This window comes from Rhinopithecus bieti, unplaced genomic scaffold, assembly GCF_001698545.2.
Source record: "Rhinopithecus bieti isolate Rb0 unplaced genomic scaffold, ASM169854v2 scaffold_31531, whole genome shotgun sequence".
Taxonomy (NCBI): domain Eukaryota; kingdom Metazoa; phylum Chordata; class Mammalia; order Primates; family Cercopithecidae; genus Rhinopithecus; species Rhinopithecus bieti.
The window spans coordinates 153,330-168,824 of NW_016814088.1; the positions used below are offsets into that span (position 1 = coordinate 153,330).

The following is a 15,495-nucleotide window of genomic DNA, read 5'->3' on the forward strand; positions in this document are numbered from 1 at the left end:
GAGGGAGGGAATGGAGGGAGGGAAGGGAAGGAAGGGAAGGAAGGAAGATAGATCACCAAACAGCGAGCTCCTTGGTGGTGCTCATGTTGGAGACATAATTTCACCATCCTCAAAAATGACCCAACAGGCAACAGCTTGGATGGATCTTACGAGAATATGCTGATTGAAAGAAGTTAATCACTGAAGCAATCTACCATATTATTCCATTTATATAACAGTCCTGAGATAACACAATTGTAGAGATGGAGAACATATTCATGGTTGCCGTGGGTTAGGAGTTGGGGATGGTGGCTCTTGACTGTGTTAACTGGTGGTGGTTACATGAAGCTACACATGGTTATGCTAAGCTATACACACATACACACACACACACACACACACACACATTAGTTATTAAACTGATGGAATCCAAATAAGCTCTGTGGATTGCATTCATGTGAACTTCCTGGTTTTGATATTGTGATATAATCATGCCAGCTGTGACCATTGGAGGAGGCTGGGTGAAGGGTACACAGGACCTCCTGAACATTTCTTTGTAACTTCCTGTGAATCTATAATTATTGCAGCATAAAGGATTTTTTTAATTGCCTTTCTAAACTCATAAGTCTTGAGTGTTGAGATTCTAATTCTGGAAAATAGTATGGACCATGAGAGAGGAAGGGAGGGAGGAAGGAATTCATTTCCAGTGGAAAGTTTTATTTTTTATATTTATTTATTTATTTTTTGAGACAGGGTCTCACTCTGTTGCCCAGGCTGAGTGCAGTGGCATGATCACGGCTCACTGCAACCTCAACCTCTCAGGCTCAGGTGATCCTCCCGCCTCAGCCTCCTGAGGAGCTGGGACATAGGCATGTGCCACCACATCTGGCTAATTTTTGATTTTTTTGTAGAGAGAAGGGCTGAGTCTAGTCTCGAACTCCTGGGCTTAAGCGATCCCTCCACCTCAGCCTCTCAAAGTGCTGGGATTATAGGTGTGCGCCACCACACCTGGCCTGAAGGTTTTAACACCCACATGTACACACACACCTAACCAGATCCAACCATTCATCTTACTACTGTCTGAGGCAGGCATTCCTTCTGCTGCGTGTGGCAGAGTGCGTGGAGTGTGCCTGCAGGAGCACTCGGAGCCCTGGCTGGCCTGCCCTCAGGGTACTGCTCCCAGGGAGTGAACTCACTCTGTATGTGCCCAGCTTCTGAAGAAAAGTGCCTACAACCATCTGCAGAAAATCTGTCCAGTTTCCAGCGTGCCTCTCTGGGCTTCTTAAAGCAAAGCAAAACCTAATTTTTAAATTGAAAAGCATGTCTATACGTGTTTTGTAAAATATTCAACATTACTAGAAAGTGTGTCCTAAGCTGTCACTCAGTTGCTTCCCAGAGAACCTTTGTCACCAATGCTATGTTTAATCTGACAGAAGAATGTGATGGATGGATGTGACTTGTCTACCTTTATACAGGTGTTAACATCCTGTACAAACATTTTTTGCTCTTCCTGTGCTGTAGAGTGGTTCTGTATCAACAATATTCCATTCTTTTTTAACAGAGATAGGGAGTCCTAACCAATGAATGTAGTGATGGGCATTTGAGTGATAGTCCTTCTTTTGCTGTGTGTGTGTGTGTGTGTGTGTGTCTGTGTGTGTGTGTGTCTTTGTGTGCCTCTTTGAGATTAGTCCCTTGTCCAAAATACAAGTTATTTAAAATAAGTAAGATCTTAGCATTTCTGTTTCTCTGGCCATTTTTATAGTTCTACAGTGACTTTTCCTTCTTGCTTTTGCCTCTGGTGTCTGACTGACGATCTCCAAGTAATCCATCAACACCTTAATTTTGAGAGCACAGTGAGGAGAGCCTTTATCTCCCTTAGGGATTCTGAAGGAATTCTCCCTCTTGAGGTCTCAGTCCACAACTCTATTTTTCTTCATAAAATAATTTGGGATGACTTTCTTCATAGCTTTTATAAAAGTGGCTGTGAAATGTAGCTATTGTGTTTTGCTCTCTATACGTTGTACTCATTAACTTCAACAAAATTATAAACGTAAAAATCATATGGAAGTATGTGTGATAATTACAGGGGAGAACAAGATACCCACTGATGCTCTGATAGTTTTTTATACACGAAATGTGTGTGCTGTGCAGATGTTGCTATTTCAACATAATGTCAATGAAATTATTTCTCTGGATAGAGGATAAAGCAAAGTGGCCTCACTTCCTGTTCACTTCCTTGGAATTGCCAAGGCTAGACGCGGCACAGCAGGGATCAGACGCCGCAGAGCCCCCGCGTCTTCCCCGCTGGTGTGTCTATGAGTGCAGGGGTGGGGAGATGAGGTGGAGGCAGGCCTGAAGATGGCCAGCAGGAGAGGACTGCCATCCACAGAAGCCATGATCCCTCTGGGGTGCCTCACCACCTCTCAGTGGGGAGAGGAGGCTTGTTTCAGTTATTCTGCGGGAAAGTCTGCAACAGCAGCTCACCCAGAGGAGGGAAGAAAGGGGGTGGACTGTGGGCCACAGCCAGCCTTGTCAGGTAGGCTTGCGTGCCAGGGCCTTGCCACTTCCCAGCCTGTGTTTGGACTTTCCCCATGTGTGTCCTGAAGGCCAGCTCTCCACCTGACCTCTCCCCTTGGCATTACAACATAAAGGAATCATTGTATTTTCCACGCAAGTGTTAGGTATTTTTACTTCCCTCAAATGAGCAAGGAGGCAAAACACTACATAAAACCAGGGTCCTGAGTTTCTGTTCCTCACTGCTGAACAGGATGGCCCCACTCCCATCTATATGGAAATGTTGGCAGGGACCCAGGCTACTATAAATAAGCATCCTGACTGCTCCAGGAAGGCTGGGCTTCCTCATTTTTTTTTTAAAGTGGAATTTGTAACAGCTTCTGCCCAGAACATTTGTGTCCAAGGTCCTTTCATCTCCCAGGCATCCTGTACAACTGCCATACGGAGGTTTTGGAAATCTTCCCACTGCAGCTGGGTCACAGGACAAGCCACACAGGGCCAGCTCGCTAAAAGAAGTGATGATCTCTCTTCTGTGACCTCCGTCTCATATTCAGATGTGAGTTTTAACAGGATTCCATCTGAACAAGCAGGAATCTCCTTTCTCCTTCTGCCAAAAGGCACATCTGTTAGACACAGAATAGGTTCATTAGTTAGCGCAAAAGCCCCGGGCCACAGGAGCCATCTGGGCAGCAGGAATCTGTCTTTCATACCACATGATCCTCAGCTTCTAAGGAGTCTTCACTTCCCTCAGGCTGACTGGCAACACAGGGTTACAGCAAGAGTGCCAGGTCGTAAAACATGGAAAGCTACATACAACAAATAAAGCTGTGGCACTGGCACAAGAACCAAGACAGGTCAACAGAAGAGTGGACTGATGGAAAGTGCAAGTCAGAGCAGTCGGTGGAACTCTCAGCTCCAGTCCACAACAAGATAAGGAGCTTGTGCTAGCTCATAAGTCAGCTGTGTCACCGAAGACACCATTGAGTTCGGCTACCATTTTTTTCCCTCTCAATGAAGGAGGCGATGTGTTGATTTACATTCTGGCCCAAGTTCTTTACCTCATGGCAAACAGGCACTTTGAGTAGCTCAGAAGTGAACAGTTTTTGAAACAGTCCCTGGTATAATACATCTTGAAAGAAAAATCACAAACCAATAGGGAAGGGAAGATGTATTCAACAAATTGGGTTTGGAAAGTTGACCATGTTGTTTTCTTTTTAATAATGTTTTTTCACAGTAAACACAAAACAAATCACTAATAGATTTGAAAATTATATGGAGAAGAAAATGAAATCATGAAAAGAAACTAAAAGAAAAAAATTGATCTCACAGGATGAAAAAATGTTATTTTTAAATATTTTTTCAAATTAAAAAAGTAATAAAACATCCTTGGTAGAAAATCTATAACATAGTATTTTAAAAAGAAAGACAAGGCTGGGCACGGTGGCTTATGCCTGTAATCCCAGCACTTTGGGAGGCTGAGGCAGGCAGATCACCTGAAGCCAGGAGTTTGAGACCAGCCTGGCCAACATGGTGAAACCCTGTCTCTACTAAAAATACAAAAATTAGCCAGGCGTGGTGACGCACATCTGTAGTCTCAGCTACTCAGGAGGCTGAGGCACAAGAATCGCTTTAACCTGGGAGGCAGAGGTTGCAGTGAGTCAAGGTCTTACCACTGCACTCCAGCTTGGATGACAGAGTGAGACTCTGTCTCAAAAAAAGAAACAAAGAGAAATCACCCGTACTTCTCCTCCCCAGAGATACTACTTTGATTTATTTACTACCAATGTTATTACTATTTTATTCCAATCGATGTTATTACTATTTCCTTCCAATCTGTTCATATAAAATTTTTATTAAACTAGGGTCCTATTATATATATATAGAATTGTGTGTCATTTTTGCTGTGAAATATCATTTTAAAACATGGGAAAAAGAACATACAAAATCGTATTTACAACATGATCTTGTAGTGGTAGTGTTTTGTAGAGTTGATTTATATATACAAATAGTATTGCATACATTAAATTACTATCTTTTAAAATAAGTTTAAAATGCTATCTGGGGCTGGGTGCGGTGGCTCATGCCTGTAATCCCAGCACTTCAGGAGGCCGAGGCAGGTGGATCACCTGAGGTCAGGAGTTCGAGACCAGCCTGGCCAACATGATGATGCCCCATCTCTACTAAAAATACAAAAAATTAGCCAGGCTTGTTGGTGGGCACCTGTAACCCCAGCTACTCGGGAGGCTGAGGCAGGAAAATCACTTGAACCTGGGAGGCAGAGGTTGCAGTGAGCTGAGATTGTGCCACTGCACTCCAGCCTGGGCAATGAGCGAAACTCCATCTCAAAAGTTAAAATGCTATCTGGGTGAACACGATGTTTATTTTTATATTTTGGACCTTTCCAAATTTTCTGCAAGGAGCGTGTACACTACATTTGTCATCAAGGAAGATAAAACAAAAAGTTGTCATTCACAACCCAGTGTTACTGGAGCTGGTTTTGGTGGAATTGACTCCCTCTGTCACAGACTCAGCTTCAGCCCATACCCTGAGCCATGGACCTATCCCTCTAATGCATTGTTCTAGTCTCAGGGCTAATAACAAGGGAGAGGTGTTGAAGGGCCAGTTCCACCACCAATGGAAAAGCTATTCCCAGGTGAGGACTACAGCTGCCAGGGCACTGCTCCAAAATGGGCATGCTGGCCATATTCACTTGCCCGCTTCTGCCCAGGGATCTATTTTTCTGTGGTGTGTATTCCCTGTACCTTTGGGGGCATCTCTTGTACTCATGAAATCAGTAGAGGCTTGCATCTATCTACCTACCTGTCTACCTACCTACCTACCTACCTACCTATCTGTCTATCAATGAAGCACGGTCTTGCTCTGTCACCCAGATTGGACTACAGTGGGGGAATCATAGCTCACTACAGCCTCAAACTCCTGGGCTCAAGCAGTCTTCTTGCCTCAGCCTCCCAAGTACCTGGGATTAGAGGCATGAGCCACCATGCTGGCGAATTTTTTTTTTTCACAGATGGGGTCTTGCTGTGTTCCCCAGCCTTATCTTAAACTCCTGGCCTCAAGCGGTCCTCCCATCTCGGCCTCCCAAAGTGCTGAGATTACAGCAGAGGCTTTGAAGTCAAAGCTTTCCCTGCTAGGACGAGCCCTAGTTAAAGTCCTGGAGCACTGGCCACTGCCACTGCACTTGGACAGCTGGCCTTCTGCTACCCTTAGTGCCACCTCTACTTGGGGGCTGTGGCACAAAGCATTCTGGGAAATGGGGCTTGAGACGGTTTCATTCCTCAGTGTTTCCTCATCTTTGGCCCACCCTGAGCCAAGGAAAGCTCCTTCCATTCCAGTAATCAGAGGGCTCCATTCCCAAGAGGAAGTTTGCAGGAAGGTTAGGATCCCTCTGTGCATGGTGAGGAGTGTCCTGCTGTTCACTGCATCCTGGCTCCAGTAATTGTGAGTAAAATAATAGGTTGGTTATGAGTAAAAGAACAGGTTGGGAGGCCTTCTCAGACTATAGAATGCATAGGCGAGATACGTAGCGAATGCCGCTCCGTACTTTGGAATCAGCTCTCAGGGCAGCACAAAGGCATTCCTTCACCAGCGGAACTTCAGGGGGATGCCATTCACACCAGCAGCCTGTGTCTCCACATGCACACTTCAGAATGGCATAGCCACCCATCTTCACAGCCCTGCGCGCCGTCTGTGAACAACAAGAGCTCCCCAGCAACCTGGGATTCTAAACCAGGCCAAAGTGTTGAGCACCTGGCAGGCTGTGCTGTGTGGGGGCGGAAGCTTTGGTCCTGCTCTCATAAGCCTCCCTGTTCTTAGAGTGACCCCACTCTTCTGTGCCTTGGCATTGCAGGCCTGGCGCTGGTGCCAAGGAAGCTCTGTGCCCACTACTCCTGGGACGCCAATGTGCTGCTCCAGGCATGGCCTGCCGTGGACCCGGAGTTCCTGCAGCAGCCGGAGGTCGTCCAGATGGCAGTTCTGGTAAGTATCTCCCCTCAACCCCAGAGCCCGGCAGTCCCTGCCCTGCTAGTGGCCCCTAAACACTGTGGTGGTTTTGAGAGGTCTATTAGCAGGCCTTTCTGGCTCACTCAGCTCAGCCCTCAGCCACACCTTGTGACCAGAAGGCACAAGGCCTGTCTTTCCTTTGCCAGTACCCTCAGTTTTGTAGGTCACCACACCCCAGAAGCATGTGAGCATGAAACTCTCATGGCCCTCAAGGGCTTGGAAAGGGGAGTCATAAACCTGGCCTGCCTTATAGGTTCTCATTGTTTTTCCAGCTGAGGACCATGTTTCAGTCGCTCTCAATTTCACTCAGGTGCTCTTGGGGCTTTTGGGGCTGGGGAAGGGTAACAGTGAGGTGGGTGGCTATGCAGTAATACCTGTAAAACGTAATTCAGAAAGCCTCCATAATTTTTTTTTTTTTTGTAAATTAGGTAATTTTAAGTACATAAGAGGAGTTTATTGTTTAAACCTTTTCTAAGAGCAAGTAACCCCCTTATTGTTTATCCTATATGTGATTTTTCTACATTTACTTAATTTGTTAAATGAGACACATTTATGATGAATATCTCTTAAATATGCTGATGTGTCTGAAGAAAAAAAGAGGACAGGGAGTGGACTTTGAACCACATGTCTCCCCGGAACCACACATGGGGCCAGGTAATTCACATTCAAAATTATCATTTCACTCTTATCACCCTATAAAGTGGGTGTTGCCATTCTCATTTTTTCAATTGAGGACTGAGGCTCAGTGAAGTTGGTCCACCTAGCCCAGGTTTATTCGTTTATTCACAAATGCTTATCAAGTCTGACTCTACATCAGGCATAGTGCTCTGGGGATACAAAATCAAGATAGGACAGACAGGTTCCCTGCCCTCATGGAGCTTAAAGCATAGTAGGAGAGAGAGGGAAGAATAAAAAGGAAAGAGGAAAATAAATAAAATGACTGCAAATTGTGAAAAGTGCCCTGAACAAACCCACCTAGGGGCTGAGGGAGGGCATAGCCCCACAGAGGTTGGCCAGCCAGGCCCTGGCCCCTCTGCACCTGTGCAGGCCCAGGGCCCAGCAGGAAGGTGGAGGTTTGGAAAGACAATACTTTGCCAAGGAGACCGGGCTCTTTCACAGCTCCCTTGTCTTCGCACCAACTCTCCTGGCACTATGTTCTCTGCCACCCCACCCCAAAGGGAGAGGAGGTGAGAGTGCCCTGGCAGACTTCTTCCAAAAATCTTCAAAACCAAAACCATCCTTGTGGCATAGAGGAAATTTCTTTTCATCATCATCATTATTATTATTATTATTTAATAGAGACATGGTCTCACTCTGTTGCCCGGGCTGGTCTCAAGCTCCTGGGCTCAAACAGTCTTTTTGCCTCAGCCTCCCAAATTGCTGGGATTAGAGACATGAGCCACCACACCCAACCCAGAATTTTTTTTTTTTTTTTTTGAGACAGAGTCTCACTCTGTCGCCCAAGCTGGAGTGCAGTGGCACAATCTTGGCTCACTACAACCTCTGCCTCAAGCAATTCTCCTGGCTCAGCCTCCCCCAGTTAGCTGAGATTACAGGCATGTGCTACCATGCGCAGCTAATTTTTGTATTTTTAGTAGAGATGGAGTTTCATCATGTTGGCCAGGCTGATTTCAAACTCCTGACCTCATGTGATCTGCCCGCCTCAGCCTCCCAAAGTGCTGGGATTACAGGTGGGAGCCACCACACCCGGCCCCAGCCCAGAAATTGCTTTAATTTGAGTAATGTTTATGATAAATAAATATCTCATGCATCCCTAAGAACTTGTCCTCAGCCCAGTTGAGACATGCTAACTTGAGAAAAAGGGAGAACTTCAGTCTATGAAAATATCTTTCTATCTTAAATTACCACTGCAGAAAAGAAATTGAGTTTTGATCATTGGTAAAATAATTTTAGATAATCATTGAAATGCAAACCTAAAATTAAAAGCATGTGTAAGACTTTCTGCAGGTGTACCTAGCTTGAGAACCCGGGCTGGGTTGGCACCGTGCCAGCAGCAAAGACTTCTGTGAAGGCCTGGGTTCTCACTCCGTGTGATCTCACTTTGTGCCCTGGCCAGAAACATGCTGCAAGCACAGTTCAGTGTCATTCAGTTCAGTTGTGCCCGTGTTCTTTGTGCCTATGACATGCTGGGCTCTGCCCCCACCAGGGATACAGAGACAAGAGCTACCGCCTTATCACTTTGGAACAAAGGTCTGGGGGCACATGAGCTGTCACACACAGTTTATGTAAGGGCTTGGAAGTCGGGCCATCCTGGGTATAAGTCTTAGTTTTACAACATAGTTAACACCTCTAAGCCTCAGTTTCCTGAGTTATAAAATGGAGGCACGCACAGCGCCTGCCTTATCCGGCTATTGAGAGAATTAGGTGGGATAATGCCAGGAAGTGCTTAGCTTGCTTCTGGATGCACTAATGACAAAATCCTCTTAACACAGAGTGAGCGCCGACCCAGGGCCACGCTCCGCCCTGGAACTTCCCAGGTGTGAGCTTATTTACTAAGCACAGTGGCTCTGTGAGGCAGGCTTGTTGTTGTCCCCATTTCACAGACAGGCAGATGTGTGACTAACCTTATCTTACAGGCAAGGAAATGGTGGCAGGATGGGGCAGAATAACTCACTGAAGGTCACACAGCTAGTCCAGAATCTACTCTATGAATGGTGACTGCTGCTAGCATCAGTGTTGCCACTTCTGGCAGTTGGAGAATCAGAAAATGCATCATGAGGAAAAGGAGAGGCGGCTTTGGCTTTGAAAGAGAAGCAGCCTCTCCCCAGTGGAGAGAAGGGTGCCGCAATACCAGGAGCAAACACAGGAGGCAGGTCCACAGAGACCGGGGCTGAGCCAGGGAGGGGCTGGAGCAGAGGGCACAGGGCAGTGCTGGAAACAAGGCTAAAGGTGGGGAGTGTCCCCTCCTCGGAGGCCAGACTCCACCCCTCAGAGGACGGGGGCTGTCAGGGTGTGTGAGCAGGAGAGAGGGGCTGTGTCAGGTCATCCTGTCTCTACCGCTGCCTGGGGTGGAGGCCTAGGTAGACAAGTGACTTCACTTCATGTGCCTCAGCTTCCCCATCTGTAAAATGGGATGGGATATTCATGCATCGACTCAGGTTCATGCAAGTGAATTGCATAGTTTAGTGCTTGGCAGAGTGCGAGCTCAGCAAATGGAAGCTTGTATTGTTATTAGCCATTCCAAGGCTACCCTCATGATGGCGACAGGTGATGGATTCGAGTGGGAGGAACACCTGTGGCCTGGGCCCTGTCCGACAGGTGTCAGAAAAGTCCAGGAGAGTCATGCTTAGGCCCTCTCCAAAGATGGAGGTGCAAGAGCCCCCCAGCATAGCAGCCTCTGTTTGAAGTGATATCAATGTGCTTATTCCTCTTTGGGCCCTTGAAGCCCAGGCTCAGTGTTGAGTCCCAGCCTGACTTGTCTGCCCATCTCATTGGCACTTTATGCCAGAGACAGGGGGAGCATGATCGGCACCTACTCACCCTAAAGGGACTGCCTTGGTAAGGCAACTCGGGAGGCCCGGGAAGCCAGAACCGTGTGAGGGTGCCCGAGGCAGCATGGGAAAGACTCGGAGCACCATGGCCACATCCAGAGATCACATGCCCTGCCCCCAAAGCCCCAGCTGTGGACAAGAATGACTCAGGTCCCTTGGATAGGCTGTCACCAGTGATGACTTAGGACCAGCCTGTCCGGCTCCGGCAAAGCACAGGAAGCTCGAAGCGTTTAGAAATGGGTCATTGTTGTGCTGAGGCCATGCGTCAAAGAGGACATCCCACAGCCAGCTCCTTCTATCCTGGCCACCACTCTTGACAAAGGCAGAGGGAGTACGGCTTAGTGAGCTGGTCCCTTTACACAGGTTATTTTACCTCCTTCACTCCAGAATCTGGAGAATTCTGTCCTTAAGAAAAAAAAAACAACTAAGCTCAAGATCCCACAGCTTGTAAGACCAGGCCTGAGAGTCAAACCTGAGTCTGCCCACATGAGAGCACCATGCTCCCCCTCGCCCAGCACCCCCTCTGTGGGTGGTGACCCAAAGGAGATGTTGGCCTGGGCTGCTCTTCCATAGGAGGAAAGACATGATTCACTGACAACTGCATGTCCTGAGAATTCCCTGCTGGGGACCCCAGGACTTCACTAGGGGCATGGCTCTTGTGTGACAGGTGGAAGCTCTCTTCCAGGGTCTCAGTCCAGCCCAGCATGTGGCCTTGAAAGAAGGCAGCTTCTAATGACTCAGAAACACCAGGGCAGAGGGGCCACAGTCCTTCACACCACACACGTAGTTCCCCAGCTTCAGAACGCTTTAAAACCCTGCAGCATGGAGCCTCACGCTTTCAAAACAATATTTCATAATATGCCAGGACTGTGTGTTTTATTTATATCCTCTCCCAGTTTCCTAGGCTAATGCAGACAATAAAAATGCCACCAAGTTCTGCAGAAATCTGAAAAAAAAGGAAGTGGATGATTAGGGGACATTTGATAATGTGCTTTGGTTGAAACTTGAGAAATTATTCCTCGTAACTTTTCCTAAGACCGTGACTGTATTTTCCAAGTGAAAAACAAGAGTTAGTGAGAGAAATGTGTGTGTAGATTTCGGAGCAATAGGATTGAGGATTTGGGAGCATGACTGCTCAGAAGCTGAACCACGTGGTCATCTTCCCTCATTGAATCAATATTCGGTGAATACCCACCTGTGTCTGGAACTGTACTGATCCATGTTAAGGGAGAAAGAGTGATTAATGTGACAAGATGTAGGTCCAATTTCTAAGTCGTCACACTTGAGCACCCCCTTCTGGAGCCAGTCAGCAGAGAGAGAAGTTTGACTGTGTCCCCCGTGAAACTGTCAACTGTTTGGTCCACTTGAGACCTAGGTAAAATCCGAGGGGACAGCTCGCTCTAGCCTGGATCTGAACTTAGACTTGAGCCCCGATGACAGAATAATCCCTTTCTGCCTGGAAATGGCCCAAGCCATCTCATGCTGAGGATTTTTGACATCATCTCTACCACAGCTGTGTATGAGAGCAGTGCTCAGCACTCACATGCAGTCTCAGTGTCTGTCTCTCTCTGCAGGTCTAGGTATTAATCCTATTCAGCTGGTTGCGTTTTACCCTTGTGGGAAGCAGGGTGCTGACTTCCTCCTTTCTCCACCTCTATTCCCTTCCCCTAAACAAATGCAGCCACGCCCTTTGCAGGCAGGAGGTTTGGTATTGGGCCGCCCGCCACTCTGAGGATGTTCCTCATTGTTTGTCTTGGCTTTTCTCCTTCTCAGATCAACAATAAAGCTTGTGGCAAAATTCCTGTGCCCCAACAAGTTGCCCAGGACCAGGACAAAGTCCACGAATTTGTTCTCCAAAGTGAGCTGGGTGTCAGGCTTTTGCAAGGGCGAAGCATCAAGAAGTCCTTCCTCTCCCCGAGAACTGCCCTCATCAACTTCCTGGTGCGAGATTGACAGCCAGGAGGCTGCGGCTACCACGTAGGGCCTCTGAGGAACCTCCTTCCAGGCCTGGGATGAGGGGGCGATGTCTGCTTCCCAGGGGAAGGGAAAAGACAAATGTCTTGACTGTTGACCTCAGTCCTGTGGCAGACTGCAGTCAACAGTGTGCCTCTGTAGTGGGGCCTGGTGCTGGGGCGAAGGTGAGCTGAGCAACAGAGAAATATGAGCTACTGAGGAGGGTGTCGGACAGCCTGCCCCTCACCCCCGACTCACACTGCAGGTGGAGGAGGCCATCTGATCCCATGGGAAGCCCTCAGAGACACTGCTGGGTGGGAGCAGGAAGGAGCACAGTGCCCCTCGAACAGCCAGGTAGCCTGCGGATCTGGGAAATGGCTCTGCCTTAGGTGCTCCTCGGGAATTTAAGGTCAGCCTGAGGAACTGCAGGACTCAGGTGCAGTGTGCCAGCCACTTGGAACTGCTAACTGAGCCTCCAGAGGGTGGTGAATGGTCTCTTTGCCTTCAGGCTGGATGAGGAAGCCATTTAGGAAATGCTCAAATAACCAATATGTGGAAATGGACACAGGGATTTTCTGAAGTTGCTTTGAATCAAAAGGCAGGCAGTGCTGGTTCCTCCACCTCTGTCCCCACCACTCCCCAGCTCTGTCATGCAGGCCTGTCCTCCCCAACCCCAGTTGGACATGCCTCCCAGGCCTGCTATGGTTCTGACACACAGGATCCCAGGCAAAGCACCACTTCCTCACATGAATGAGGAGCAGCAAGTCATGACCACTCCCTTGGGTATACAATTTGCTGTGTAGTGAAATGGAACCAGGCTCCAGGCTGCTCATCCCCAACCTCAGAGCCCCACCGCAGCCCAGTAGGGATGCAGCAGGCCCCGGAGGGCTCATGTGGGCCCCAGATGGCAATGCCACCATTATTGATTTGACTCCAGAGCCAGTTATTAGGAAGAGCAAGCTCACCACAGAGCAGTGGAACTGAGGCCCCCCAGGTGTTGCCTTCAGTGTCCAAGCCACAGCAGTCTGGCTGTTGGGAAGACAGCCAGGAATGGGTTCATGTCATTGGCACATCAGGCTAATCCTGGTTTTATGTGAAGTCAGCAATTAAGTGTTCCCACTAGAACTGGTCTAAGCCACTGATTAATATTTAAGGAAGGAAGGTGGGGGAGAATCTAGCCATTTTGTAATGCCAGCAATCTATATTTGTTATCTGATGCCATTTTTCTGAAGTAGCCTCAGATGTGATCCCCCTGCAGTTCAGCAGTTAACAGATGACTTTTTTAGTGTAATAAAATGTTTATCATCTGTGACTTCAGGACATATGTGTGATCTTGGAATATCTACCATATTCCAATTTCAGAGTTAATGACAAACAGATTGAGGTATTCCATCATCATCAGAAGCATTGGCTGTGTGTCTGACTCCACATGGAATGCTATAAAGTGGGATACATGTGATTCTTCTTGTTCCAGAACTTACAGTCCATGGTAGACAACACTGATATAGGCACACTAGCAACAGCAGTTAAGTCACTGGTTCTCAGGCCTAATACTCTGCGTGGTCCTCATGCCCAGATATTCCAATTTAATTGGTCTACGGTGTGGCTTAAGCATCAGGAATCTTTAAAACTACAAGTGATTCTAATGGGCAGCAAAGTTTGAGAACCACTGGATACATTGATGCACTTGAACCATAATTTCTATCTAGTTCTTCCTCTTCCTAATCTTCAGCTTAGCAAAGTCCAGTTTCTGACCTCAGTAAGACAGTCAATAAATGGCTGAGATTATTCCCCACCTCCCCACTCCCAGGGGTCAGAGTTTTCTGTCCAGTTGTTCCGTTACCCATACTCTTAGTACGTACTAATGAGCTCTTGTTTGCAAAAGCTTTATCCTCTAGGAGCAATTTCTCCAGAGTCATGCTGGTGTCAGCCAGCTGGTCAGTCTAGCAGCCTGGAGGCTTTACTGGCCCATTGCCCTGGTCAGATCATGTGCAAATAAAGGGCTCCCTTCCCTCATCTTGTTCAAGACCACTTAGCTTACCCTAAGAAAGAACAAGATAATCAAGCAAAAACACTCACTCCTCCTTCCTTGTACCAAGTATTTTCATGGGCTTCTATTTAATCCATATTCACTGCCATGTGCAATGAGACTAAGTACATTCAACTCAGCTCTAGCACTCCAGACTTCTGGTCCCCGTCTTCCCTTTTGGTCCTACTCTTGGTCCTGGACCACACTTTCCCTCCTGGAAAGCCAGTAAACCTGGGAAATCACAGAGGTGGTGTCTTCTCTACAGGGGCAGTGGTGGGTGAGAGGCCAAGAGCGTGTGGTTAGTTCCAGAGAACTGGGGGGAAAGGTTGTCCAGCAAGTGGAAGATGTAGACTCGTGGGCGGGTATCAGGGTTATTTCTATGGGGCAATAAGAGAACAGAGTTTGTGCCCAGGGAGAGTGGTGCTCCATGGCAAATGCTACCACAATAGGAGCCAGCTGTCTGCCTAAGAAAATTGATCTCTAAGACCCTAAAACAATTAGTGAGCTGGGAAACAGCACAGGCATATTTCATCCCAGCCTAAATGCACACCTTCAGGGGACTGGCTTTGAAAAGCAGGGTACATCCAGTCAATGGAAGGCGAGGCAACCAGCAACAGATGGTTTTTTAAAAACATGTAGCCTGGAAATTTTCTCATGAATCAAGGAAGATACATGCACAATGCAATCCTGACCTTTTTGTTTTTTTCAACGCTTACAAGGAAAATTGAAAGCAGGAAATTTGCTTGCATATCATAGGCTGAGACTCCTACAAGCTATTTTTTCCTTGTCTACTTTTTTGCATTTTCTCATTTTTATTGGCCATGAAGTTATTTCAGTAATACTTCATGAGGCAAAACATCAAAATGTACAATTTTGTGAAGCTGTAAATGAGCTAAGAACTTGTTTCCCTTGATTTTTCTTTTCTTCTCCCAGGCAGGATATCTAGCTGCCTCTGAGGATGTATTCTAGCTAGGAAAACATGCTCCTTTCCTTGTATGAGGTGAAATCCAAAGAATAAAAAGCAGCCCCCATGAAGTTCCTGCTCACGCAGTTGCTCAGTCTGGGTAGGTGTGGGGAGCTCCCTTTCTTGTATCTCAGCCTTAGGCTCTTGAAACCTTAGGACAGAAGAACAGAAGGCAACGTTCCCCTAATGGAACTCTCCTGCTTACTTGCTGACAGATTCGAGGTTGTGGATAGGAGGCATTATCACCTCCTTTTGCAGATAACGAAACTTGAGACCATAACAGTAAGTGATGATGTATCTTGACCCCCAATCTGTGCTCATTCAACTTAGAGCACCCCCCTCCCCGTACTACCACCAGGCAAAGTGTAGTGCAGGAGGTAAACTCTCTTTCTTTTATGTTTTTTTTTTTTTTTTTTTTTTTTGAGACGGAGTCTCACTTCATCACCCAGGCTGGAGTGCAGTGGTGCGATCTCAGCTCACTACAACCTCTGCCTCGGGGGTTCAAGTGATTCTCGTGCCTTAGC

At 47.3% G+C, this 15,495-nt stretch overlaps 1 protein-coding gene across 2 annotated transcripts in view; it reads left to right on the plus strand.

Annotated features, from left to right (window-relative positions):
• LARS2 (leucyl-tRNA synthetase 2, mitochondrial) overlaps positions 1–13,295 on the plus strand; it is a 163,964-nt gene extending 150,669 nt beyond the window's left edge. The window contains exons 21-22 of one of the 2 annotated variants that reach the window (XM_017849609.1): positions 6,362–6,489; positions 11,799–13,295. In XM_017849609.1, coding sequence (XP_017705098.1) covers positions 6,362–6,489; positions 11,799–11,978 — 308 coding nt within the window. In that variant the 3' untranslated portion in view covers positions 11,979–13,295. The remainder of the gene's footprint in view (positions 1–6,361; positions 6,490–11,798) is intronic. The other variant, XM_017849610.1, reaches the window with a different exon arrangement.
• Positions 13,296–15,495: the final 2,200 nt, after the last annotated feature.